This window comes from Hippoglossus stenolepis, chromosome 13 (assembly GCF_022539355.2).
Source record: "Hippoglossus stenolepis isolate QCI-W04-F060 chromosome 13, HSTE1.2, whole genome shotgun sequence".
Taxonomy (NCBI): domain Eukaryota; kingdom Metazoa; phylum Chordata; class Actinopteri; order Pleuronectiformes; family Pleuronectidae; genus Hippoglossus; species Hippoglossus stenolepis.
The window spans coordinates 16588528-16613690 of NC_061495.1; the positions used below are offsets into that span (position 1 = coordinate 16588528).

The window sequence follows — 25163 nt, forward strand, 5'->3', positions numbered from 1 at the left end:
AGTTTTTTCTATCAGATTCCGACTGTTTGTTAGAGAAACAGACTATGAATTATTATTGTTGACTATTGACTGTAGATAAAGATGGACGACATGACTGCTCCCCAAAAGTGAATCCACGGCATCTCGCTGCAGTAAAGGTCATGAGCCCAGCCTCCTCAATGTTGGTGGATGGGTCATGGATCCAAACTAAAAAGTCAAAATACAAATTAAAATAATTTTCCTCAAAGATGGTTTCTGACATTTTCTGTGGTTCTCATAACACTGGTGTTGATTCAAGTGTATGGGTCTGGTAAGTGTGGTCTTAACGACGCTTCAAAAATGGGGACAAACATCATGATTGACAGCTGAGACTGACTCATGGCGCTCTCCTTGACGTCATTGGTGCAATATGGCAGCGCTCGTATCCAACTGGCAGAAATCTCGTCTTTTTATGGCAGACGTATGAATATTTCATATCAACTAAATGGAGGAGGATAAATAGCAGATTTAAAAGATCCAGTGTGAAGGATTGAAGGATCTATTGACATAAATGTAATATAATGTTCATACTTGTATGTTTTTGTTTTTGTGTCAAATTACCTGAAACTAAGAATAGTTGCAGTTTAAATATTTAACATCAAGAGTAGTTCCTCTTCCGTGGAGTCCACCATATTGGACCACCATGATTCTACAGTAGCCCAGACCGGACAAAGCAAAGTCTAGATCTAAAGAGGGCCTTTCTTTATGCATGACCTGAAGGCGAGGGCTGTTCAGATGCAAGATGCAACTTCACCACTAGGTGCCGCTAAATCCTACCCACTTAACCTTTAACCACTGGGTATGAACACCTGCGCACTCGTCCTTTTTTCGTCTTTACAAAATTGTCAACAGGCCTTTCAGTTTCAACTTTTCACCAAAGCAGACAAAGTAAAATAACTGGAAACCTAACAGCATTACAAAGTGGGGATCGGTGTGCACAGCTGCCACCACACCTCCATGCAGCCTCGATCTTTCCTCTCGCCCCCCAAGATCTTTTGGATCTGTATTCTGAGATATGGGGTCCTCGCTGCCAGAGTGCCACCATGACAGCTGTCCTTGTTTTGCAGCAGACAGAATTAGCAAGATAAACAGAGCCAGAGACAGAGGGGCCCAGTTGTTGTCCAGATAAGTGAGATCAGATAAGACTGCTGCAGTCTTTTACCCTCTAGTGAATGAGAGCATAAGAGGAATAACCAACTTATTAAGGTCAGGTTCAGTGAAAGGTATTTAGAAAAACCTGATTTTATACTGAGGCAGCATCAGAAGGATGGAGGAGGTGGTAGTTGACTTTATGGAGGAAGCCAAACAAATCCACACAGATCCAGTCAATACATCAGATGGCAATGAAAACCACCTTATTTTTCCACATAAAAATATTAACACAAGGATCCCTTCCTCTCTACCTATTCACAGAATCTCTATAAATGCCTGCCTCGAACTGCTGCATGTCAAACTAACATCAAGATGATTCTGGAATTGCAGTTCGGCGTCGGTGTCAAGTTGACCGTGTCCGTCAATGCAGAAAGAACAAAGAGGAAAGAAAGAAACTCCAGCGTCTAAATAAAGTGCCCAGCGACTGCATTGGGTCGAAACATCCCACCAATCTCCGCAGGGATTTAGCAGCCTGGGAACACAACACCAGCCTAAATGACCGAGGCTTTGCCGGGTCATATATAGACCCACATCAGTGCCACTGCACCAAGCGAAGAAAGAGTGAGAATGAGCACAGGAGGCTTTTAATCATCATCATAAATTCAATGTTAGGTGACGAAGTGACCGCATGAATACTTTTAGTTTGAATTTTAAAAGGTTTGTTTTATCTAAATGGAAAATATTGTTGTTTTGATAATAATTACATACAGCCCATTGTTAAAAATCAAACCATGAGTTTTAGGCTTGTTACCCTTTTCGTCTCTATTAGCAGCACCACCAAGGACACACTTATCCTCTAAGCTTGTCAGATAGGGTTAGGCTTCACACAAAATCTGAAGAGCCATCATCATGGAATGAGTCATTATTTCACAAAATATTTTACAAAAGTCGAAAAAGAATAACATTTTCTGCTGCACATCTTTGTGTTTTTTCCACTCTGCTCTTCCTTCAATCATCTCACAACCTCTCATCTTTATCTGGTGACCCTTCAGAGGGGCCTGACCCTGACTGCAGGACTCAGCTATTCTCACCATATACAGAGCAGTTAAAAGTAGCTCCAGCTCCAGCAGCTTTAATAGTAAAACCCTACTTATGAACTGTTGCATCGGTAACCATCTAATAATACTGTATGCAGTAATACAGCAGACACTTTGGGAGTTTTAGATCTAGAACAATTATTTTTACTTTGGTACTTAAAGTGCATTTTATTGACAACGCTTACAGTGGGGTCCAAAAGTCTGACCCCTATTGTAAAGTCCAGGTATTACTCAGACATCCCAACATTGCCGTCAATTTGTACAAAATTCAATAAAACGTGGCCACAACCCTGTTTTAGCCTTGCTGCATTGGCTTTCTGTTTGTTTTCGCATTGATTTAAACATTTTATTGATAATGGCACACCATCTTAGATCAGCTGATAGTCTCCTGGTAGTTCTCAGAGACTGTTTGGTTACTGAAGACCATCTTCCTTTTGACGTTCAGGCCCCCAATCCCTGGAATGACTTAACCAGCTGAGATCAGAAATGCTACTGTTGCTGCTTTTATGTTGGTTTGAAATGTTTGTTAAAGCTTTAAAGGGAATTTTAGTTTATTTAAATTTTCTAATTTCTATTTTCTTTTATTGTTGTTTTACCCTCTTGTGAAGCACTTTGTAACTCTGTTAAGAAAAAGTCGATAAATAAAGCTTCGTATAAATAAAACATTCAACATTCAAGAATGTATTATTATTATAATATTGTTATTATTATTATTATTATTATTATTATTATTATTATTATATTATTATTATATTATTATTATTATTATTATTATTATTATTATTATTATTATTATACGTAGTAGTATTTTAAGTAATTTTACTTACAAATTTTAAGTGCCAGTTTCAGACTCTGACATTGGTTCTTTTACTCAAGTAAAATAAGTGAGTGCTTCTTCTACTTCTGGATTTGTTCACACGTATTTATTTATAAGGATAATTGGGTTTGGATTTAAAATCATCCTGTCACCGCACAGTGGTGAGATATCATGCAAAGCAACCACACTCATCTGTGTCTGGCTTCGATATGAATAGTTGGAACTTAAGTGCTCTCTTCTCCCAGCAATTGAAGTACTTTTGCAGCTCCTGCATTCACCCGTGTCTCAGGACACTCACAAGGTACAAAATGCACCATTAACCTGAATTTAATCCATATGACTAATTGGTGTCAACAGTGTCCTGACACCAGAATTGGATTACTCAAGACAAGTAATGCCATTATCACAGATGTAAATTATGTCTGGTACTAATAATAACAGAACATAGTGTTATACAATTCATTCTGTTAATTAAATGTAAGGCCAGAGATAGCAGCCAGTTAGCTTAGCATGGATACTGGAGGAAACAAGTAAGCAAGCAAAGCTATATAGCAAATTTCATTCCAGGTGGAGGCACAATATGCTGCTCAAAGAAGTTGTAACCACAAAACTATGTAGAAACTTTGTTAAGATAAATATTAGACACCGATGAAAAACACACCAATTAAAATTTGGGAATAAAATATGATTAAATAAAATAATAATTAAACCAATCAAATAATAAGGTACTTAAAACCAATAAAAGGAATTAAAATAAAGTGTCTAAAAAAAAAAACTGTTCACCAGACGACTGAAAGCTGCAGCTGAAAATTACCGTTTTCAGATTGGTTTGATAGTTGACAAGAGTTGTAGCATGTCTAATGTGATTATAACAGTGAGTCCGACTCTGTCCAAGAACACAAATCTACCCTTAAACATCAATAATCAATTATTGTATTGTAATTGTATTTTTATTAAAAAATGAAAGAAAAACAATTTATTGGGATTTATGGGGGACTTTTTCCTGGCTGGGAGCAGAAACCTCCTGAAGAGTCTCCTATCTCCATACAGTCTGGTTTAAATGTCCGGTGAGGAGTTTCATCTGTTCTGCAGTTGCAAAGCTAAACTAACTGGCTATATATAATGATCCTCTCCTCTTAATCCCAGCAGGACAGCAAATACTCTCCACAAATTTCCCTTTCAGAAAGTAATCTAGTCAAGTGGGTAGCAAACATCTGATGAAAGCACAACTGAAGTCTCAAAGTCTCTCCTGTCGTCCACTTGTTAAGCTGCAGTTCATCTTATACCCACTGTGGGAGTCCAAAACGATTCTGTCCCTCTTCATCGGTTAATTGCCCATTGGAGATCTTCATGATGACACTGCACATTCCTTAAAATCAGTGGCTGGGATCTATTTCAATCTGTTTGACCGGCAGTGCAGTGAAGTTCTTCCAGAGGATCACATGGATCCTGGATGACTCAGAGAAATTCAAGTTCAAGTGGTTGCTGTGGTTCTAATGATTAACGGTTTACTGGTGATGATGGGGTCTGCCTGGCTTGACCTTTACACACGGCTGTATTTGCAACAGAAGTAAGCGCCAGGCTTTAGCATCACGATAGTCGTGCAGTGCCCAGACAGCTGCAGCTTTATCCGCTGGCTTTAGCAGCTGAGTCGGAGGCCTGGATCCAGAGGGTGGGGTGGGGGGAGGTAGGACTGAGTGCCAGCTGAAGGCGGAAAGAAACCAGAGGCTGGGGGGGCCGAGACTGAGGGAATGTCTTGTGCAGTCTTTCAGTTGGTCATAAAACAGATTTGTCCCTTGAGGTATAAATTAGAGCAGATGTCTGAAATTAAGGGAACTGAGCTGAATAGTTTATTTCCCACACTCAGGGCTGGGTAGTTATAGATTGCATGTTATTATGATTATAATCAGATTACAAAAATAAATTCAGAGCTTAATACATTTGAAAATACTAATTTAGTCACATATTTAAAATACGTTCATTTTATAATGATTTAAAAAAAAATCCCCAATGCTCTTAACCAATTGGAACATGCTTCTGACATAAGGATTTTAAGAATAATGAGCTCGGCTCTCTGAATGACGTCACATCCGAATAACCCGAGTTAAATGTGCCTCAGTAGTACAAGAACAATGTTTACATTAGGCAGCTAGCCATTGTTAGCAAAAAACTGTTCATACTAGCGCATTACGCTGCACTTCACGCACACTAACACTGTAGAAAAACGTCAGACAGTTATTGTACAGTACTATGTGTACGACACATTTAATGACAGATTAAACAGCAAAAACTACAACTTTCACTACTGTTGATAAACGGAGGGGCCATCTTGGATTTCGAAGTCGGGGGTTGTGAGGTTCCTCCGACCTTCCGAGTCAAAATTCTGACTTGAGGGGGCGTTCCGGTTGCCACTTCCGACTCTGGGGGTCGGAAATTCCAATGTTTAATGGAACGTGGCATAAATGCTCCACTTTGTTTGCGAGGTTACAACAGCAACAGTCGAATTAACCTTCTGTTCCAGGCATCATTTCCATCACTTCAACTTCAAAAATGGACAACACATGGGCGTCTAAGTGCAATTCTATTTGTGCAAGATGAAGATAAATTTGCCGTGAACACCTCTCCTTCAGATTTCAAGAAAATACTTCCAATACAATACTGCAAAAGTGTCTCGGGTTCATCTTTTTTTCTTGTAGCTTGAATTTTGTTTCAATCGTTATCAGTAGAGTGCTTATCAGCTCATTTGAGTCTGCCACAGTAGTATGGTTGATACTTTAAACAATGGTTAAGCTCATTAGCTAACAAACAATTGCTCAAGTTGCTAAATGATGCATTGCATTGAAAAAATATTGAGATGTTGAAATTGAAATAAAAGAATATATACGTGGACTAGTTTTTTGACCCACTCTTTTTGTGGCCAAATGAATCCAATCCAATGACCTGCTTTACTAATTACACATTTTCCATCTAATATTTAACAAACTAACTAACTAACTAACTCAGTAATTGACTATATTTCATTACATCTCACCCTACCCAAGCTTGTGTTAAATACTATCATATTAATGTAATTAATCGTAATGGCAATAAATGAGGAACGTGGTGAACGCATGTGATTTAAATATGGGCTCCAGTTTCATGTGGTAAAGGTCTTTTAGCAAAAGCACATTGGATGCATGAAGGGGAAGATGCCGCATGTCTGTTACAGGCAAACTAATCTAATCTATTTCCAGTCTCGTCCTCTGGAACTAGTACAACATCTTCTTCTGTCCTCCTACTGCAAACTGTCACCTGACATCAATTTGGCCCAAAGCTTCCTGTTTGTCCCAGCTGCCCATTTTAAATCTGTTTAGAGTGGTATTCATGAAAACATTGGTGAGCTATTATCTACAGTTAAACAGAAACAGAGTACAGAGTATTTCATGGAAATCAAGTATCTGTACTTGCAGTTTTATATTATGCCAAACTAAAAAGACTGATAGCCATGCCTCTATATAGTTCTTATATACATGTATACACATACAAGGCCAATAAAGAGCCATAAATACATACTGTATAGCTACTGTTTACACACAGAGACTTACTGATTCAACACTTAACAAAGCACTAATGTCTTTATGGCCTGTTACAAATAGCACACTTCAGTCTTAATGGAACACTGCTGACGCATTTTCTCTTTGGAGAGAGTCCAGGGACCACTGTGTCAGGAATACCTGCCTCAGAGAGAGAGAGAGAGAGAGAGTGTGGGATGAGTAGAGAGAGAGAAGTGGGATGAGGAGAGAGAGAGATGAGAGGAGCTGTGGGGGTGATGGAGGGTGGTGTTCCAGCGTGAACAAGTGAGAGTGGGGTTGCAAAAAATAGTGCTTCAAATTTTCTTAGAAACCATGTGCGTGCCTGTCTCTACTAGACCCAGATACCATATCCAACACTTTGGACACTCGGGAGTCAATGTGTTTTCCCCTGTGAAGGGGAATACAGGGAGGTAGAGACAGATGAGACACATGAGTAGGGGACAAACGTCACAGGAGAGCAGATCTTTGCCATTTGACCCTTGGCATCCTTTCCAACTGTATCAAAGGCTATAGGAATATTGTGTATTATGTAACGAAGTGCGTGTGTGTGTGTGTGTGTGTGTGTGTGTGTGTGTGTGTGTGTGTGTGTGTGTGTGTGTGTGTGTGTGTGTGCGTGTGTGTGTGTGTGTGTGTGTGTGTGTGTGTGTGCGTGTGTGCAGGATTTTGACGATGATTACAAATGATGAAAAGAAAGACACCAGATGAGAGGACTGGATGCCCACTTTCCAGGAGATATGGCAGTGAGGAGGATAAAAAAAGAAATGGAAACAAGAAGTACAATCTGAGAAAGTAGGTGTAGAAAAGGAATCACTGAGGAAGTATGTGAGCAAATGAACTACAACTGAGTGACCTTAAAAGGCCACACGGTCAGACTGGTGACTGAATGAGCGGGTGAAAGCCATGGGGCCTTGGGGTTATCTCTGTGAGGCACGGCTGTATTTATAGATCAGCTGAAAAAAGATATCCTGCTCTCTTTGTACCACTCCCACCCTGGTGCCTCCCCCGTTTTCAATTAGCCCCCGATGGGTGGAGTAATGCAATCAGGAGTAACTACAGTGCCGACGGAGTGCCTTCCCTCAGTCTGCCACAGACTCCGCACAGGGCACACACTCCTCAGACAGGAAGGTAAGACCCAACCTCTGTTCAGCTGCTCCGCTGTCCATCCATTCACCCATCCATCTTCTTCCCCATCCATCCTTTCCACTGGTCTTCATCCACCATGTCGTCCATTCCCTGCATGGGACACAGCTGCTCACTGTGCCCAGGCATCCTCCTGTTACCTGTCTCCCCACCCACCTGCTCATGTTCTCCCTCCTTCCACCTGCACAGTCTCCTCACTATTTTACCACCTCCTCTCACTTTCTCTTCTCCCGTCTGTCTCGGAGACGGCCACCCTTTTCATTTTAATCTATTTCTGTCCAGATAAAAATGCACAACCCCCCTTGTCGACCCCCTGTTAGCAGAGAACATTCCAGCCTCCTTTCATCTCTCTTCATCACCCTCACACTTCCCTTTAGCAAAACTGTGTTTATGAAGGTGTCAGCTCATTATTAAGTCATGTATTACATAGTGGTAAATTGTATTCTGGCAAACTGGTTTGTTCTTTTTCCAAGTGCACAAAAAGGTACCTGTTAATCCAGCTGGTACTAAGGGAATGGATGTTGTATAGTTTAACTTTTTTTGATGAGGATTTCCTCCAGAATTCTTGGCATTGTGGAGTAAAATATTTCTTTTAAGTGGTTGATCTGTCGTAGAAAGTACTAACAATTTGAAGTTCTCGATATTGTTGGGTCACATTTTAAAGATAATCTTGTAGATTTTCAATATTTTATTGTTTAAGACACTAACATTTTTTAAATAGTAGAATTCGTTTCAAATTGTCACCAAAACTTTGCTAAAAATATTTTTTACTGAAAATGTAAAGGTATAAAGGCACAAATAGTTGGTTTTCCATGTGAGAACAGTATTTCTTTCGAGGGACAGGGTGCACAGGGGTCTACACTTACCATGTTATTCACATATGCTCTGTTATGAGAAACTCGTGGATGGAAAGCATCAAAGACCCCAGGAGCAGGGGAGACAGCTGCGTGGCATGTCCGCATAGCAAGGGGTTTTATTTGTGGCCATCCAGATTATCCTTTTTTATTTTTAGGAGTCAGATAAATCCTTATATAAGCGAGGTGAGTCATTGTGGGGGGCAACAGACAATGAGGGAATGTGGGAGGGGTTGACCACGCTCAGAGCAGAGAAGATGTGCACAGATTAAAACTTTTGAACTATGCTAACCTTTTGAATGTGAGTAACATTGCAAATCACTCACAGATCTCGTGTTGAACCAGTGAAAGGGGGCGACACAGTGATCCCACACGGGGGAAGAGCTTCTGACAGATTAAACACAATAAAACAACCAGAATTAAAACCAGAAATCATCGAAATAAAGAAAAGCTGTGATAAAAGAAGAAGAAGGCAGGAAGGAATTTACAAATGGGAATCATTTTCCTGGCTCCTTTGCTGAGGATTCAGTGGTCGTATCACATGAATAGTAGAGTAAGTGAGTTAGTGAGGAACAAAAAAAGCCTTGGGTGCTATAAAAGGTTTAGTGTATGGGAACAATTGACAACTGCACCTTTTCTTTCCTCATCTATATCACGACAAAGACGCACACAGGGAAATATGTAGCCGACACTATACTTGGTCAATGGAGAGTAAGAGTATTTAAACACAGGTGGGATAACCCAGGGGCTTAACAGCCAGACCACAAACAGCTGCAGATTGTGAGTAGTCATTATTACAAGTGCCATTCAAACCTATACTTATGCACAGACACACACACACTCGCTCTGCTCGCATGATGACAAGGGACACAGTGATCTGGTGCTGACAACTGGAGGTGAGGTGATGGATGGGTCAGCGTACAGTGGCATGGTGGGTGTTGGAATGCATCGGGTTCACAAGTTGATCGCCTCTAAGCAGGACTGATAGCGGTTATTTATATCCTCCTCATCTGTCACCTTCTGCTTCTCACACGGGAACAAAATGAAGGGGGCCCGCTGAGAGATGGGACAGGGAGATGAAAGGGGGAAATGCATCGTGGAAAGTGATACTGTTTCCTGGAAAATAGTTATTGCAAGGAATTTAGAATCTCTATGAAGTTGTGTCAGTGTTACTACAGAGGTTTTTTTGAAGAAAAAAAGACTAATTTAAGTAATAGGATGTGTAATCATCCAGATGAAAATGATCTGTATGTGAAATAGTCTCCCCTTGCTTCTTTCCTGCCATTTCCATAAAGTCACATATTTTGACAGAGTATTATCTCCTCACCATCTACTGTCTCTGTGTTCTTCCCTCGCTCTCTCTCTCAGGTTTTAGCGACCCTGCGTCAAAATGACTGAGCGCTACGACTGCCACTACTGCAAGGAGTCCCTGTTTGGGAAGAAGTATGTTCTGAGGGAGGAGAATCCCTACTGTGTGAAATGTTACGAGAGCCTGTACTCCAACACCTGTGAGGAGTGCAAGAAGCCCATCGGCTGCAACACCAGGGTGGGAGAATTCACCAGATATACTGTGACACTAATACACTCGCTCTCTCTCTCTCTGCATGTTTCTGTCTTGAAATCTAATCAGCATCATTTGGCGTTCTTCTAGGATCTGTCCTACAAGGACCGCCACTGGCACGAGGACTGTTTTAAGTGCTTCCAGTGCAAACGCTCGCTGGTGGACAAGCCCTTCTCCACCAAGGATGATCAGCTTCTCTGCACCGAGTGCTACTCCAATGAGTACTCCTCCAAGTGCCACGAGTGCAAGAAGACCATCATGCCAGGTGAGGAGGACACAGAGAGAGATACCAGCTCAAGTTTGCATATAGTAACACAAAATAATACAAATAATCACACATTGTGAAATACAGTGTCCGGGTAAACTGCAGTGGAAATACTGTTACCATACATAAATATATGGAATCTTTGAAGAACTATAAAATATAAAATTTTACAAGAGCATCAAATCTTATGATAAATAATAATAATAATAATATAACTATAACTCAAGCTCTTTTTTTTAAAGACAAGTTTACAAAGTGCTTCACAAACATAGAAACAGAAAAATTACAAAGACATAAGAAATCAAGGTAAAAGCAATATTATAAAAAATGAGTCTTTAAACGAGATTTAAATTATGAGGAATAAATAGTAAAACTAGAATAGCACACACAGCACATTCCTCCGCCAAGGCCTAACAGTCCCCTTATGAAACCACATTCAAATTCAATAGATCCTGATTCTCATTTGGATCTGCACCAAATTGCACACTCTCATAAATATTTATTTCATCAACTCCTAATATTTCTTTAGATCTTCCCTAAAGATACATTTCCCTCACATAATCACACTGACAGCACAAAAACCTTGTAAAGTCTTCTGACTATTTCTAGACTCCGAACCACATATTTGTTTTCTTTATTTCTGACTGACTTCTGTTCTCATTCATGCCTTATTTTTCTGAAGGCTCCAGGAAAATGGAGCACAAGGGCAACAGCTGGCACGAGACCTGCTTCACCTGCCAGAGATGCCAGCAGCCCATCGGCACCAAGAGCTTCATCCCGAAGGACACCCACAACTTCTGTGTGCCCTGCTACGAGAAGCAGTTTGCAATGCAGTGTGTGCACTGCAAGAAGGTACGACGCCTGATCGCACACATCGTAATATTCAGTTCAGTTAATGATTTTTACAAAGCTCCACAGTCACTCGAAGAACCATGCTTACTTCTGTATCTCTTACCAGCCCATTACCACCGGCGGGGTGACCTACCATGACCAGCCCTGGCACAAGGACTGCTTCCTGTGCACCAGCTGCAAGCAGCAGCTGTCTGGCCAGAGGTTCACCTCCAGAGACGACTTCGCTTATTGTCTCAACTGCTTCTGCAACCTTTATGCCAAGAAGTGTGCCTCCTGCACCACACCCATCAGCGGTAATAACTGATCTCCTTGATTCTTAAAACCCCCTCTCGTGTTCCTCTGACATCTTGACTCAGACTTGATTCCCTCTTTCAGGTCTTGGAGGCAGCAAGTACATTTCCTTCGAGGAGCGCCAGTGGCACAATGACTGCTTCAACTGCAAGAAGTGCTCTGTGTCCCTGGTGGGACGCGGCTTCCTCACCGAACGCGATGACATCCTATGCCCAGAGTGCGGCAAGGACATCTAATACAACCCGAGGGATGACGGGAACTGGAGACACCTGATTGGATGCGAATTTGACGCTGCAGGAATGAGAAACATGCAATGAATAGTATCTGAGCACAGAGCATAGCATCTTTACCACTTAGCATTACTGAATGTTAATTGTTCTATGACATGAGATAAAAACTACTAACAGTGGTATTTGAATTTAGGGAGTTTATTTGAGTTAAATGTTCCCTCTGCGAGAATAAGTCACTACTAACAAAGCAGCTGTTGGCATGAATGTAAAGACATCTGCTCATGCAACAGCAACATGTCTGCACACACTGTATGAAGCATTGTGAAATGTATCTATAATATGAATGCAGACTTTGAATTTCTTTCATAATAAATACTGCTTTGTGCATGGATTAGCTTGATGCTGTAATTAGTTTGAGGTTTTTTGAATGAGTTCTGCTATTACAAATAAAATATATTTCTTTGCTCTTATAAATGCTAATCGCTGCTGTGCATGAAATCATTTTTCATACAAAAACTTTACATCCCGAATGGGTCAAAATGTTTCTGTTGGTAAACTTTAAAACAGAACACATATTTAATATATACAATTTATGAATGAAAATATATATTACAGAATGCTGTGTCTAAGTCACTTAAAAGCAATTTAGATTTATTACCACAACAGTCATTCAGTATTTGAATATATTAAATAATGCATGTTAAAATACCATCTTATAAAACATATAAGTCATCAAACTTCTGACTTATCTACAATAATTAAATCGACAAAAAATATTCATTGTATTGGACAATTTATTTGAAAACGTTGTTACAAACATGACACTTGATCTGACAGTTAAAATATTTTATGAATCTTGTTACCATGTGTTTTTGATCAACTCTGGCTACACGTATTATCCACAATTTCAAATAAATCTGCTTTATTCTGTTTAGTCCATATTCCTTTTTCTCCTGAATCACTAAAAGGTGAAATTGACAAACCAAAGTTCGCTGCTTCATCTGCGTCACAATGATAAGTAGTGGATTACGTGGAAGCGTTCCGATACCAGCATGGACAATGCTTGATACTGCCGAAAATCCTGGATTCAAAACAGCAGATGTGCTTTACTGCCACTAGCAAGTACTGTTTTTTTTTTAGAGCAGAGAAGAAGTGATTTCCAGTAGTGTGGCATTAGCCAGAGCCACATACATTACACATACAGCAATATCATGCTGGAAGTATTTAAAGGAAGTAACTGCTGTGTATTCCTACATGTATTTATTTTTGTTCCTTTTCAGTTGTGACTGTCAAACTAGATGATAAAATAAGTTTTATGGTATTCATTCTCTGTATATGTTTGTTTTTCAAAGAGTTGATCTTGAGTCAGGCCATAAAACAATGGTAGAAACCACAACTTCCATACAAGGTTAGTAGCATACAGCTGTAAAATTACATTATAAATTATTTTTTGTATTATTGCAGTGTTATCGGATCAGTACTGGTTATCAGTCCAGGTATCGGAATTGGGAAGGGAAAAATGGTACTGGAACATCTCTAGGATTAGGATTCCGAATACAACTTGGAAAGCAATTTTTCTCTGTGTAATTATTAACTACACTAATATAAAAAATATAATAATAACTCAAAGCACACACACACTTTCTAAAATGCCCTGCGTGTTCAATGTGAAAGTAGTGTTTTATTTAATGCATACATCAACCAAATAAAACACGACAGAATTCTTTTTTTAAATACTTCAACAAAATATCTTCACAATGCCTCCTGGCTATCGCACACTTTGCCGCTCTGTGTCTCAGACTGTGAGAAGAGTTTAGCCTCCGTTTGACTCTTTTCAAAAACACCAATCCAATAAACCCACCTTTACATCAGTGCAAACCAATACTCAAGGCCCTATAACCAAAACCGACTCATCCAGAGAAACATAATGTGAGCATTTCATTTCCCCTGAATGGCATTCTGGAGTCGCAGATCGTTGAGGGTAAGGGCACTTGAGGTTGAGGAAAGCTACACTGCTCCATTGTGTCAGCTCTCAGAACTGAACGAGAGCAGGGAGGACACCTTGACACACAGGTAAAGGGTTTTCGCCTCCTTCCCTGATGCAATTAGTGAGAGGACTGTGATGGGGAGAGCAAAAAGGGAGTGCGCAACCTCAGCTGGGTGTTCAGTGACGGGAGGGGAGCAATTTTGTCCTCCAGAGCCTGAGCTCTCGTCAGGTCTGAGCGAAGAGGGGTCAGAGGTCAGGGCCACGTCACATGCTGGATCTTTTTCTTCACCTCTGGAGACTTGAGTGGAACCTGAAGTGATGGAAGATGAAAGATCAACAGGTGTTTGAGATAGTGGTTAGACAAATAACTGAGGCAGCAGATTATACAATAAGTTATTGATCCATTGAGGTTCTGATTTTAATGACTTATTAGTAATTATTTGATTTTTTAAAATTTTTATATTGAACAAAGTCAAGAGATATAAGTTGCAAATTCACATTTTTTCTTTCTGGCAGTTCAAGCTTCTTGTTTAGTCTCTGTTGTCCACATTTTTTAAACTATAGCACATTATAAAGCGGTAAATCATTACAGTGGGCCACCATTTTGCTATTGTATGTCACTATATGTGTCTATATCATATGTCAGAGAATCCCCCGATATAGTCAAAATATGCTTTTATCATTTGCCTTATGTGATTTCCAACTCTAATAACAATACAATCAATATAAGCCACACAGACGAATACAAACAAGAATTCAATAAGCACAGTACATTTCCATGTGGTTTCTAACTGAGGTGTGAAACAAAAGTTCCTACCGAGCTGTTTGCTTCTCGTTTGAGGTTTGCTGTGTCAGTGCTGCAATGAATGGACGAGGAAGAGGTGTTGCCTGATAGCTTGCGGATGGGGTTGGACAGGTTTGCAGCTGGAGGAGGTTTTAACCTGTCCGTGATCCCTGTTGACGCGGTGGTTCCCTCTGGTTTCTTCACTTTCAGGGCGCCGGAATGAGAGGAACTGCTGTCGAACACGATCAGAGGCCTTTTCCTCTTGTGGTCATTACTGGAGCTAGAAAATGACCAGATAATAATGACAATAATCAGATCCCATCCTGTCGAGCTGTTTTCAGACCTGACCTGCAGAGGAACTACGGAGAACTCGGTCTGAACTTTCTCCGCAGTTTGCCTTTCACAGATAGGATAGACGCAGCAATATCAGCTGTTAGCTCCAACAAGGAGGTTCTGTTTCATTGCCACTTGCTTGTTTGTGGCTTGTCTGTCACCAGGATTTCTCAAAAGCTACAGCACAGATTTCCATGAAATGTTGTGGTGGGTCATGACCCAACGCAGAACCTATTCAATTTGGGAGCAGATAGAAATAAACAGGCAGATCCAGGATTTCCACTTTTCTTTCTTTCTTTATGGTGTTTGTTTTGGCAGATGTATGTGAATCCATTTATCATCAAGTATCAATAAGTATCTTTCTAAGCCGTAAGTTGTATCACATGGAAACTACCAGCCATTACTACTCGGTGATAATAATCCTTGTATGTGTGGTGGGACTGTCACCGGTCTGACCTGTTAGCGTCCGGTGGTCCCCGGCTCCTCTGCACCCTCCTGCCCCAGCGGCTGTCGGGCAGAGTCCTCTGCGGCAGCGGGATGACATGCCGGAGGTAGAGCTCCGTGAGCCGGTCCCGACTCCCACAGTCTCTGGTGCTGACACGTTTCTGATTCACACATTTAAAACCACCGTCACCTTACAACTCACATTCACCGATACCACAGACTCAACAGCCTGTTAGCCAGCATGCTAACACGACAGTATTTCAGATTTATATCCAAATGAAATGGCACTTTCCAAGATTCTCTGCTAACATTCACTCACCTCGGTTAAAATGAGCTGCATGAAGTCTTGGGACAACAGCTCAGGGTGTAATAACAGATCCACATCCGAGCTGCCAACAGCCTTTCTGCCCTGTTCTGTGGAGGCCGCCATATTGGATGCTCATCTGTTCCCAGCATGCACCGCGTCAAGTAACAACAATACATCCGGAGAGAGACTCAAACTTCTACAACAAATCATGTAAATAATAATCAGTCTTACTGACATGAATGTAACTCCTTACAGTTCTCCTATGATCGAATAAAACAACTTCCCCTCAGTTTTTGTGAGTGTTAATGACCTGACACACAGAAACATTGAATTTTTATATTTGTACATGTCTCTGCAGTCTCTAAATCAGGCTCATATTGAATTTCATCAATAATACACAGACAAAGACAATATATGCTTGAATGTATCATAGTGTGCGACCTTATTTATTTAAACTGTTTACTCATTAAGACATGCTCAGTAGAAATGCACACACGACAGAATTTAGAACTGCAGGTTCACCAGATTCAAATAAATCTATTTGATTTGAGGGCATATTTACCAATTCTTGCTTGTTTGTGGCAGGTGGTGTGAAAAACAGATGTGTCCTGGTCTGGCTGAATAGCCAGACCAGGACACAGAGAGGTGGAGGTGGAATGGGTTATGGAGGAGGTGTGGACGGCCTCGTGTGATGAGAGTTGTGTGAGTGTAGTTGTGTGTCTGGGTGTAGACGTGTGATAGTCGGGAGATGCCAGTTGTCTTACTTACATCTCTTGCATTATCTGAAAAAGTGCTTGGTGCTCAGAAAAGCACATAGCTGAGTTTGTTGAGGTATCTGAAGACCCCAACTTCTCAAAAACATCCATCACTACCACTTCTCCTCAAGGGTCACCGGAGGCCTGGACCCCAGCTGACATTGGGTGAGAGACGGGAAACACCCAGGTCGCTATCACAGAGCTAACACTGTGACTGTGTTGGCACAAAAAGCCTCCTCGCCTGACGTCTCTGTAATCAAGTGACTTGTTTGATCCAGCTCTAAGTAAAGTGATTGCGTTAGCACAGTAATGTGATAGAAGCAAACATGAGAATTAAATTAAGATAAGAGACCATGGGTTGCTTGTCATGCTGTTGATACATGTAAATGGACAATGCACAAATTCATTTCAATTCAAATCTTTGGCCTCTTTCATCTCTTGTGGAAATTGTTTTTTTTCTAGATAACTTCTCTTATAGGCAAAAATCATGGTGTCTGCAGAATATTTCCCTGAGCAGGAAGAGTATCGACAGCTCAAACTGAAATATGTTAGCCTCATAGAATATTTGATTAATACTATTCATTTCCTCTCTGCGGTCCACAAGTTGGAGAAATGACTGCACTGCCCTCTAATCTACTTTAATCAAATGATTCATTAAACCAGTATATTTGGTGGAAACAACTGAAAGTGTTTTTTCTTTGGTGTTTAAAACAACATTATGACCTTCAAATTAATAGTTTTCTTGAACCTAGTCTAAGACCTTGGAAAATGCAAAAAACTCTCATTTGTTAATCAATTCAAACAGAATGAATCACTCCAATGAAACAAATTGTAATCTGAAGTCAGTGACAAATGGAGCTAGCTTGATTTGCAATGACAGAACAGCGCCATCTTCCTGCTTTGTGCTGAACAGCACCTCTGTTTACCTGGATGCGAGGCTGCAGCTTTGGCTGCAGAGGTTGAATAGGTCACTTGCTAATCAATAGCCAACATCTCCTGTCATTCCACCATCTTACATTGTATGTGAGTGTGTTTATTATATATATGCAGATGTAATGCAGTGAATAGAGGTCTTTATTAACTCAGTATATTTCCTTTATGATCCTGTGTACCTTGTGTATGTGATCTGCATTCAAACAATCCATCTCCTGAGGCCATCAATTCGAAAACTATATTTATTGATGTGATTCCATCAAGTCAACAATCAGAGCTCAGTCATTCATCCCAAATAAGTTCTCAAATGACAAGTTTATGTTCCTGCGCCATTAAAAAAGCCTTCATACTTTTCTCTGAGAAATAAAACCATACATGTTTTTATTACATAATCAAAAACTGAAGCATTATCACCAATACTACTCATACAATGAATACTGAGTTTAGTCTGAAGCAAGAGAAGAACAACGATGAAACACTTGAGGGAGAAAATATGAAACAGGGAAATAAATGGAAAATGGAGGATATGATTCTTTTTAATAGCAGTAAGCTTCAGAAGAATAACGATCATGATTTAAAGTCAACCAGTATATTGTACTGAAATTTCAATATTTATATTTAACACAAATTAATCCCACCACAAGGTCTTTTATATGCATTACCATTGAACATTAGAAGTTAATAATAATAAATTAATACCTTTCTGGCAGGAAAGTTTTGCAAAAAGTGCTTCAAGTAGATATTCACTTTAAACTGGTGACCCTTTACATGGGTGCTCTACCTTCAGGATATATTTCCTCTCATGTTGGACATTTGTTTTGGATTACTATAAAGTGGTCAAAACCAGATACAGCTGTCGACTGGATGGAAATTATTTATGACATATATATAGGATGGAATCACTTGTTGTATCAGACTGCAACAAAGCAAGGTTTTGAAAATACTGTAATTTTGGATTGGATTTGTTTTACTCATTACATTTTTTATCCATTTTCTCTTCGTAACACAATTTGAGTATGAAGGCCCACTCATATATTTTTTATGTTACATTTTATTATTAGATTTTTTGTGTATCTATTCTTTTTCTTAATTTGCCCTCATTGTCTTTTGCTACAAGTCTTACAGAAGGCTCAAGGAGATTTAACTTTCACTGTAAGTACCGTAGAATCACTTTCATTGTTTATATGGACCACGAGAAACCCAGTAAAAGAAATAATTTATCAAAAAGAAGTTGAAATTTATGTTTTTCTGACCACTCTGAGCATAAATTCAACAAAGTAGGTGTACCATGTATTTTCCATAAAGTGCATTGAAGTTGAGATGATAAATCCATTTTTGAGGTGAGATTATTTGGTGAACAACCAGTAAATTATTTTTAATGGACTTTAGTGGCCTCTCATTGTTTATTATGAGGAAAATTAGGAGTTAAAAACAGTTGATAGGAAAAGCTTCTGGTTTGAGCATCTATCAAACTGGTCCTCCTCGTCTCACACGGCTGACTGAGTCTCGCTGCACACATAAATGTTACTGGGCCTCACTCTCCTGCGGCTCCTGCCCGGCACTTTGGGACACAGTCTGCAGCTTTTGGGAATGAACTCCTGACAGGCCTCCCTGAACTTCCTGATCCTCCAGCAGTAGATGACGGGGTTAAAAACCGTCTTCAGGTAGCTGAGCCACAGAGCGCCGATGCTGATTGGGTAGAAGACCGGGCTGTAGTAAAACTTTCGGCTGAACACGGCCAACAGGCTGACCACGGTGTGCGGCAGCCAGCACACTGAGAAGCCCACAAAGAGGATGAGGATGGTGGTGAAGGCTCGGGTCTTGAAGCTCATGTCCACTTTGACCTGAGGGGGGCGCTGCAGCCCACTGAGTCTCATCTTGCTGACTTGGTTGAGTGCTGGCAGACAGGAGTGCTCACCGGTGTGGTTGTGGATGCGCAGGGTGTTGTGGCGTACCGTGTTGAGGATGCACATGTAAGAGTACAGCATGACGGTGAATGGCACGAAGAATACTGCGACCGCCAACAGCACTGTGTACCCACGGTCTGCCACAGACTCGCTATATCCCAGAACACACTGTGGTGCCCAGGCACCCCCAATACCTGCTGCGCCCGTCCGCCACCCGACCACAGACGGCAGGGACACACACAGGCTCAACACCCATGAACCCGCGATCAGCAGTTTAGCTCTGTGTGGAGTCAGCTTGTCCTGCCGCTGTACAATGATGAGGAATCGGTCCACACTGATGATGAGGAGGATGGACACTCCCTCCAGGACAAACAGCCAGTACAGCATGATGGAGGCTCGGCAGAACCCGCTCCCAAAGCTCCAGTCGGCAGTGGCGACCGTCACTGCAGTGAAGGGCATGCAGAGCAGAGAGAGCATAATGTCGGAAAAGGCCAAAGTAGCGAGGAGGAGGTTGATGGCGGAGCGCATGGCGGGTTTCTGGTAAACAATCAGACACACGATGGCATTGCCGAGGAAACCGATGGTAATCATGAAGATCATTATGGCCGCCAGAGTCACACGCAGAGTGACTGATATCAGTGGGGTCGCGGCTTCCTCCGGCAAACCTTCCTCCGGCTCCATGAAGTCACAATTCTCCAGCAGGCTTTCATTACAGAAAGCCATAGCAGCTATTATCAGTAGTTATCAACCCAGAGGAAGGTTTTCATGGTTGATCGTATGTCATATACACATTAAGTTGTTTTTGAGCCGCTGGTCTTCCATGGGGATATCTGTGAAAAAGAACAGGAGAATATCCATCTTTAACAATATTTAGTGAAACAGCAAAAACACCTTACCTGTGGGGAAGTTTAGAGTCGTTATTAGTTGCGGATCTAGGACTTTTCTACATCGAGGGCCATAAAGGGGCCACAGGCCAATTATATGTCCAATATTCATGCACATCATGGAATATTAGGGCTGTCAGTTTTGTCAACATGTCAAGTTTGAATAAAGAGTGACGAGGTTGAACACTTGACGCTGCTCTGCTCGTCTGTAGTGCACCCTCACCTTTGATTGCTACTTTGCCATCTAGGGTGTAGAAGCAATTACACTTCCACTCGCTGCTCCTCACATACTCTGATTTCGTATCTGTCTGCTCAGGACGGCTTTTCATAGCAAATCAGTGCAACATTACTGGCCTATTTTACTGATAGGTCAAGAGGGCAGTGATCGCCCTCTGCTGGATCAGGAGAAAAGGTGGAAGGAGGAAAACTACACCAGAAGTTCTAAAGCACTACTACACTGTATATTTTGAATGTGACAGCCCTATGGAATATCTTATGAAAATGTTCCTTGTTCAAGCAAATTACAAAAAAAACGTAACACATTTTCATATTTATTATTAGTATTGATAATGACTTTTTAGTAAGATTAGTTTTTTTAAGGCTACTGACAGAAAAGGGGCACTTCAGGGGCTGATCAGATTTCCGCTCTAGGTCAAGTACACCCCTGGATCCCCTGGTCATTACGTAAAAATTATATTTTACAATTAATGGATATCATCATGAATAACCATCGTCATTGATATACTGCGTGAATGTGTCTCATTAGATAATCAGTTCAGCTGCTCAGTGATCGATTTCTCAGTGACACTTATAAATATGAAACATTGAGAGGAGGAATGACATCCCCATGATGCTGAGGGAGTTTTATAAGACATACGTCCGGCCCACAGATGCACCACACTGAGATATATATATAATCACAAAGGACAAGGATGTGCTGCTCACCAACCAGCATGAGATTAATAATTAACAGCCGAGCTGTGATGTTTCACACATGAACAGAAACACACACATTTGCACAACACACGTACAGTGGAGTATGAGTACACACCCATGGTACGGCTGCCTGTCTTTTCTTGACTTCAGACTCTGATGCAACCTGGATTAAGCGGAGCGGCATCTTCAGGACACAAACACAGGACACGCCTGTTGCTATGGTTTCCACCTGCAGCTCCTACAATGCGGTGGGACAGTGCAAATGTTGACAATGTGTTGAGGTGGTTGTGGTGTTGAGGTATCAGATCGTAGTGTTGCCATCTGGGTGTAGTAGGCAGACATTTTGACTTTTTGCAGAAAGAAGATAAACAGCAGAGGCAAAGACATAAAAAAATTGCTCAGTTCATTTCAATGGACCATGACAGTGTGAGACTGAGCCGACATGAAGTTCACCGATGGCCCTCAAAATGTAACGGAAAAACAAAAATCCAGACACCCAAGGTTTTCTTACTCTGAACAAGTCAAAATGTCTGCCATTAAATGTTTTTCTCTCCGGTGATCGTAGCTACATTCTTGCACAAAATCCAGGCCACTGGATAGCATTGCTGGTTGTTGCCAAGGTAACAAGGTCACCAGCACCATGGTAACAAGCAGCATATACGCTCTCATCCCCTGAAGAAGTGTCTATACCAGAATATTTCCCATATCATATGATTTTAACACGCACGACTCGACAAAGGAATCAAACTTATTCGGAACAGGACTTTAAAATATTTTTAATCAGATTAGAGCAAAGATGACTTGTCAGACATAAGGGGATAAACATGGGGCAGTGCCTGTTTCTCCTTTCATGTCATTTTCATCTGGAATAAGCAATAAAACTAAGAGTAAATGTCAGAATAAATCAACAAAAATAAAATTAAGACAAATAAATTTGATATAAATCCCAAATCAATGGGTTCATGTAGTCTACTTAATAATAAAACCATTAGATAATACAATGTTTGGTTCTTAGATGATTATTTCAACAAAACCCAGTGGCTTCAGGCGGCTTAGCTGCTGCTCGGCTGAGGGACTGATCAGGTGATATGAAACTGTGACAATACAAAAATACAAATACAATATAAAAATATGATTCATTTAAACAGGCCTGTATCATTTTAGAGATTTAGAAATTTATAATTGTAGCCTCACAGCTCCTGGATGCAGGTCCCTGCTTTTTCACTGTGATCCATATGTATGATGCCATAACCTGTTTTCATGTATGGATAATCGATGGTTTAAATGTAGTGAGGGATTTTACACAGCTTCAGCACAAAGGATGAACACGGTCTGTTCTCACATCTGCATCACATGAGCCTGTTTCTCTCCCACACCTGTGTTTGCTCTGCGCTCTGCAGGAAAAACAGGAAACACAAAAAAACGCAAAAAGCCACATTTCTCTGTAAACACCGAGGAGGGGATTAGAGGAATAAATCAATGCACATCTGAGCATTAACCAGACACGAGGAGGCCTGCCTACCTGCACGGTTTCATCTCAGAGCGGGTTTTATGTTCTGCGTCTTTCGTCGAGACGGTCGGTGCGCTTCTCCCAGCCGAGCTTTTCCTAAAATATCCCACTTTAAACGTTTCACTGGCGGATCAATCGCCATCGGGCCGCCTGCGGAAGATGCTGACGCCACAGCAGCAGGTTGGTCACTGATTTAAAGGAGCAGTGTGACCCAGAAATACTTCATGTGGTGCCAAAACATTTGCCAAAATATCTTCTGCGTAAAAATGCATAACTGCAAATTTGGCTCCCCCCCAAAAACGGAAGCTATGTGACTCAATAATGACAACAAAACAAATATTAACAATGATAACTTATGCAATATCTTGAAGTGCAGATGCCCTAATTTCAAAGTTGCCATTTATCCAAGTGAAAAGGATCATTAACAGACAAACTGCACATTACTATTACTTTGATTGAAGATGCACATTTAGAAGAGACTTACTGTATGTGTAGTTAATCGTAGGTTTGGGATGCTGATATATTTCACCAGCAACAGCTCAATTTACCATATTTACAGCATTTTGACCCCAAAAAATAACAACCTCATCTCACAGGCCCATTTTTGGAATTCATATATATATATACATATATTATAAAAAGAAAATCGAAAATTTTTTTAATTGACATAGGGTTGGCAAATATGCGTTAAATATTTTATCCAGCAGATGGCAGCATTATACCTCAGATCCACTTGGCCTCTATTTGGTGAGCCACCTTTCTATGTTTTGGTATTTATAGGTATATTAAATATATATATATATATATATGTTTGAGTATTTCCTTTTTTTGTTATATTTTTATTTCTATTTTAAGTTAGACTTTCTAAAGATTATATGGCTCCTTTTTTAAAGGATGAGATATTCAGGAATATTTATAATCAAGTATCACATGCTAAATCGGCACCATCAAAATAACATGCCAACCTATTTTTTTTTTTTTTCAGTTAATTCAATTGTAATGAATTTGTATTGAAAATCTGTTATCATCTGTATATTCTGAGTCTTGACACACTTACAACTCGTTCACACTTAGTATGCAGCCGGAGCTTCTTTTCGTGGGCATGCTTGTCTAAATTGGCATCATGCCCATGTGTTGAACATGCCCATCAAAACAGTTCCACTCCGCCGGTCTGGCACATGCATGCTCGTCACGTTCAGTGGCACCCACACACAAAAAAGGCTCGCTGGTGAGAGAATTCATTTCCCTGTCCATTATTCCACAGATGTTTGCTTTAATTTCCTCCTAATGGAGAGACTTTTGGTACTCCATCTTTCACCGAAAAAAAGAGCAAACACTGGCAAAGTGAAACATGTTAACCACTAAATCATAATATTCAGATGAGAGGAGAGGAGAGAACCCACACATGTAAGAATAATAACTGAGCCATGTGCATACAACTGTCTTAATACACTCACATGCAAATAAAACATTAAATACACTTAAACGCACCTATTGGCTGTTTTCATTCATGCACAACGCTGCTTCTGACTTCAGGTAAGAGTCTCCTGAGTCACACTGAGGAAGCCATGATGTGTTAATCAGTGTTAGACGTTAGCCATTAACCAACATAGAAAAATAATTAACACCAGAAACTGGGAACTGATCATATGCAAACCAGAATGAAAAGAGTTGCAGATGAAAACTTTGCCGTTGTTAAATAATTTGTGGAACAGGTGCAGGTGTGAGTCTGCGCGTGCACGTCACTGCGTCTGAACTTTGAGACACAAACAGCAATCATTAAGGAAGGGATTATCAAGCAGTAATTGCTTTGTGTAAAGTACTTATGTAGAAGGCTTTAAGAGCAATTACGAACAAATATATTAGCAGTTGTTATGGGAGGAGGTATAATGGCATCTTTAGTGTGTAAGCTGCAAACAGCCACTGTTCCAGTGATGCAAGAAACAATTAGCACTAAATGTTAATCGTGCATACTTACTGTACACGCACGAGCAGAGGCTACAGTTGATGTCATGACAAGAACAGATGCATAATGGACATGTGAGGTGGCTCTAAGTCCACCACTTGCTGATTGGACCCAGACTGCCCTTATGTTAGGGAGAGAGCTTCTGGTCAAAGATTGGAAATCGGCACAGTCACCATCAGTGTTGCACATCTCTCTTGGTCACCTGGCTGCCACAGAATGATTATCATACAGGCTACTTGATAAGGACTGGAGGACTGTGACTTGACATAGGGGCTGTACCACTCTTCTATATCAGGCAATTATGGAGCCTTCAGCTCATAAGAATAACCTTTAATTATTAGATAAATGGACGGATAGATAAACCTAATTGATACCAAATTGGGAAATTATTGTGCTACAGCTACATGTCAAGGACATTGCACATAGAGTGAAGAATCTAATTGCAGTAGTTGTTTGCAAAGATAAAGGTAGGAACATGACTAAAATACATAAATATGAATATAAGACGTGCAATCAAATATGAATATGGATACAAGATGTTCCAAAAAATGCACAGTTATTGCAGGAGTAATAAGAGAGTTTTGGTGTGGACAGAAATTATAGGGCTCATGGTTTTGAGAGTTCACCT

General features: G+C 40.6%; 3 protein-coding genes across 5 annotated transcripts; 1 reads left to right on the forward strand and 2 right to left on the reverse strand.

Moving 5' to 3' along the window:
- Positions 1-7581: 7581 nt before the first annotated feature.
- fhl2a (four and a half LIM domains 2a) lies at positions 7582-12189 on the forward strand. Its single transcript, XM_035174828.2, has 6 exons — positions 7582-7721; positions 9959-10136; positions 10242-10416; positions 11099-11268; positions 11375-11561; positions 11644-12189. The coding sequence occupies exons 2-6, from the start codon at positions 9981-9983 to the stop codon at positions 11793-11795; spliced, it is 840 nt and encodes a 279-aa protein (XP_035030719.1). The 5' UTR covers positions 7582-7721; positions 9959-9980; the 3' UTR covers positions 11796-12189.
- Positions 12190-12565: 376 nt separating this feature from the next.
- On the reverse strand, positions 12566-15801 carry c13h2orf49 (chromosome 13 C2orf49 homolog). The gene is made up of 4 exons (XM_035174829.2): positions 15657-15801; positions 15350-15498; positions 14594-14840; positions 12566-14086 (listed from the first exon to the last, which is right to left on the reverse strand). Exons 1-4 carry the CDS (start codon positions 15765-15767, stop codon positions 14030-14032), a joined length of 564 nt encoding a protein of 187 aa, XP_035030720.1. The 5' UTR covers positions 15768-15801; the 3' UTR covers positions 12566-14029.
- A 1759-nt stretch (positions 15802-17560) lies between these two features.
- On the reverse strand, positions 17561-22760 carry gpr45 (G protein-coupled receptor 45). 3 transcript variants are annotated; one of them, XM_035173836.2, is made up of 4 exons: positions 22582-22760; positions 22402-22453; positions 21175-21297; positions 17561-20069 (listed from the first exon to the last, which is right to left on the reverse strand). In XM_035173836.2, exon 4 carries the CDS (start codon positions 19960-19962, stop codon positions 18820-18822), a length of 1143 nt encoding a protein of 380 aa, XP_035029727.1. In that variant the 5' UTR covers positions 19963-20069; positions 21175-21297; positions 22402-22453; positions 22582-22760; the 3' UTR covers positions 17561-18819. The 3 variants fall into 3 exon arrangements, with proteins under 3 accessions (XP_035029727.1, XP_035029726.1, XP_035029728.1); XM_035173835.2 differs by lacking the exon at positions 22402-22453; XM_035173837.2 differs by lacking the exons at positions 21175-21297; positions 22402-22453.
- Positions 22761-25163: the final 2403 nt, after the last annotated feature.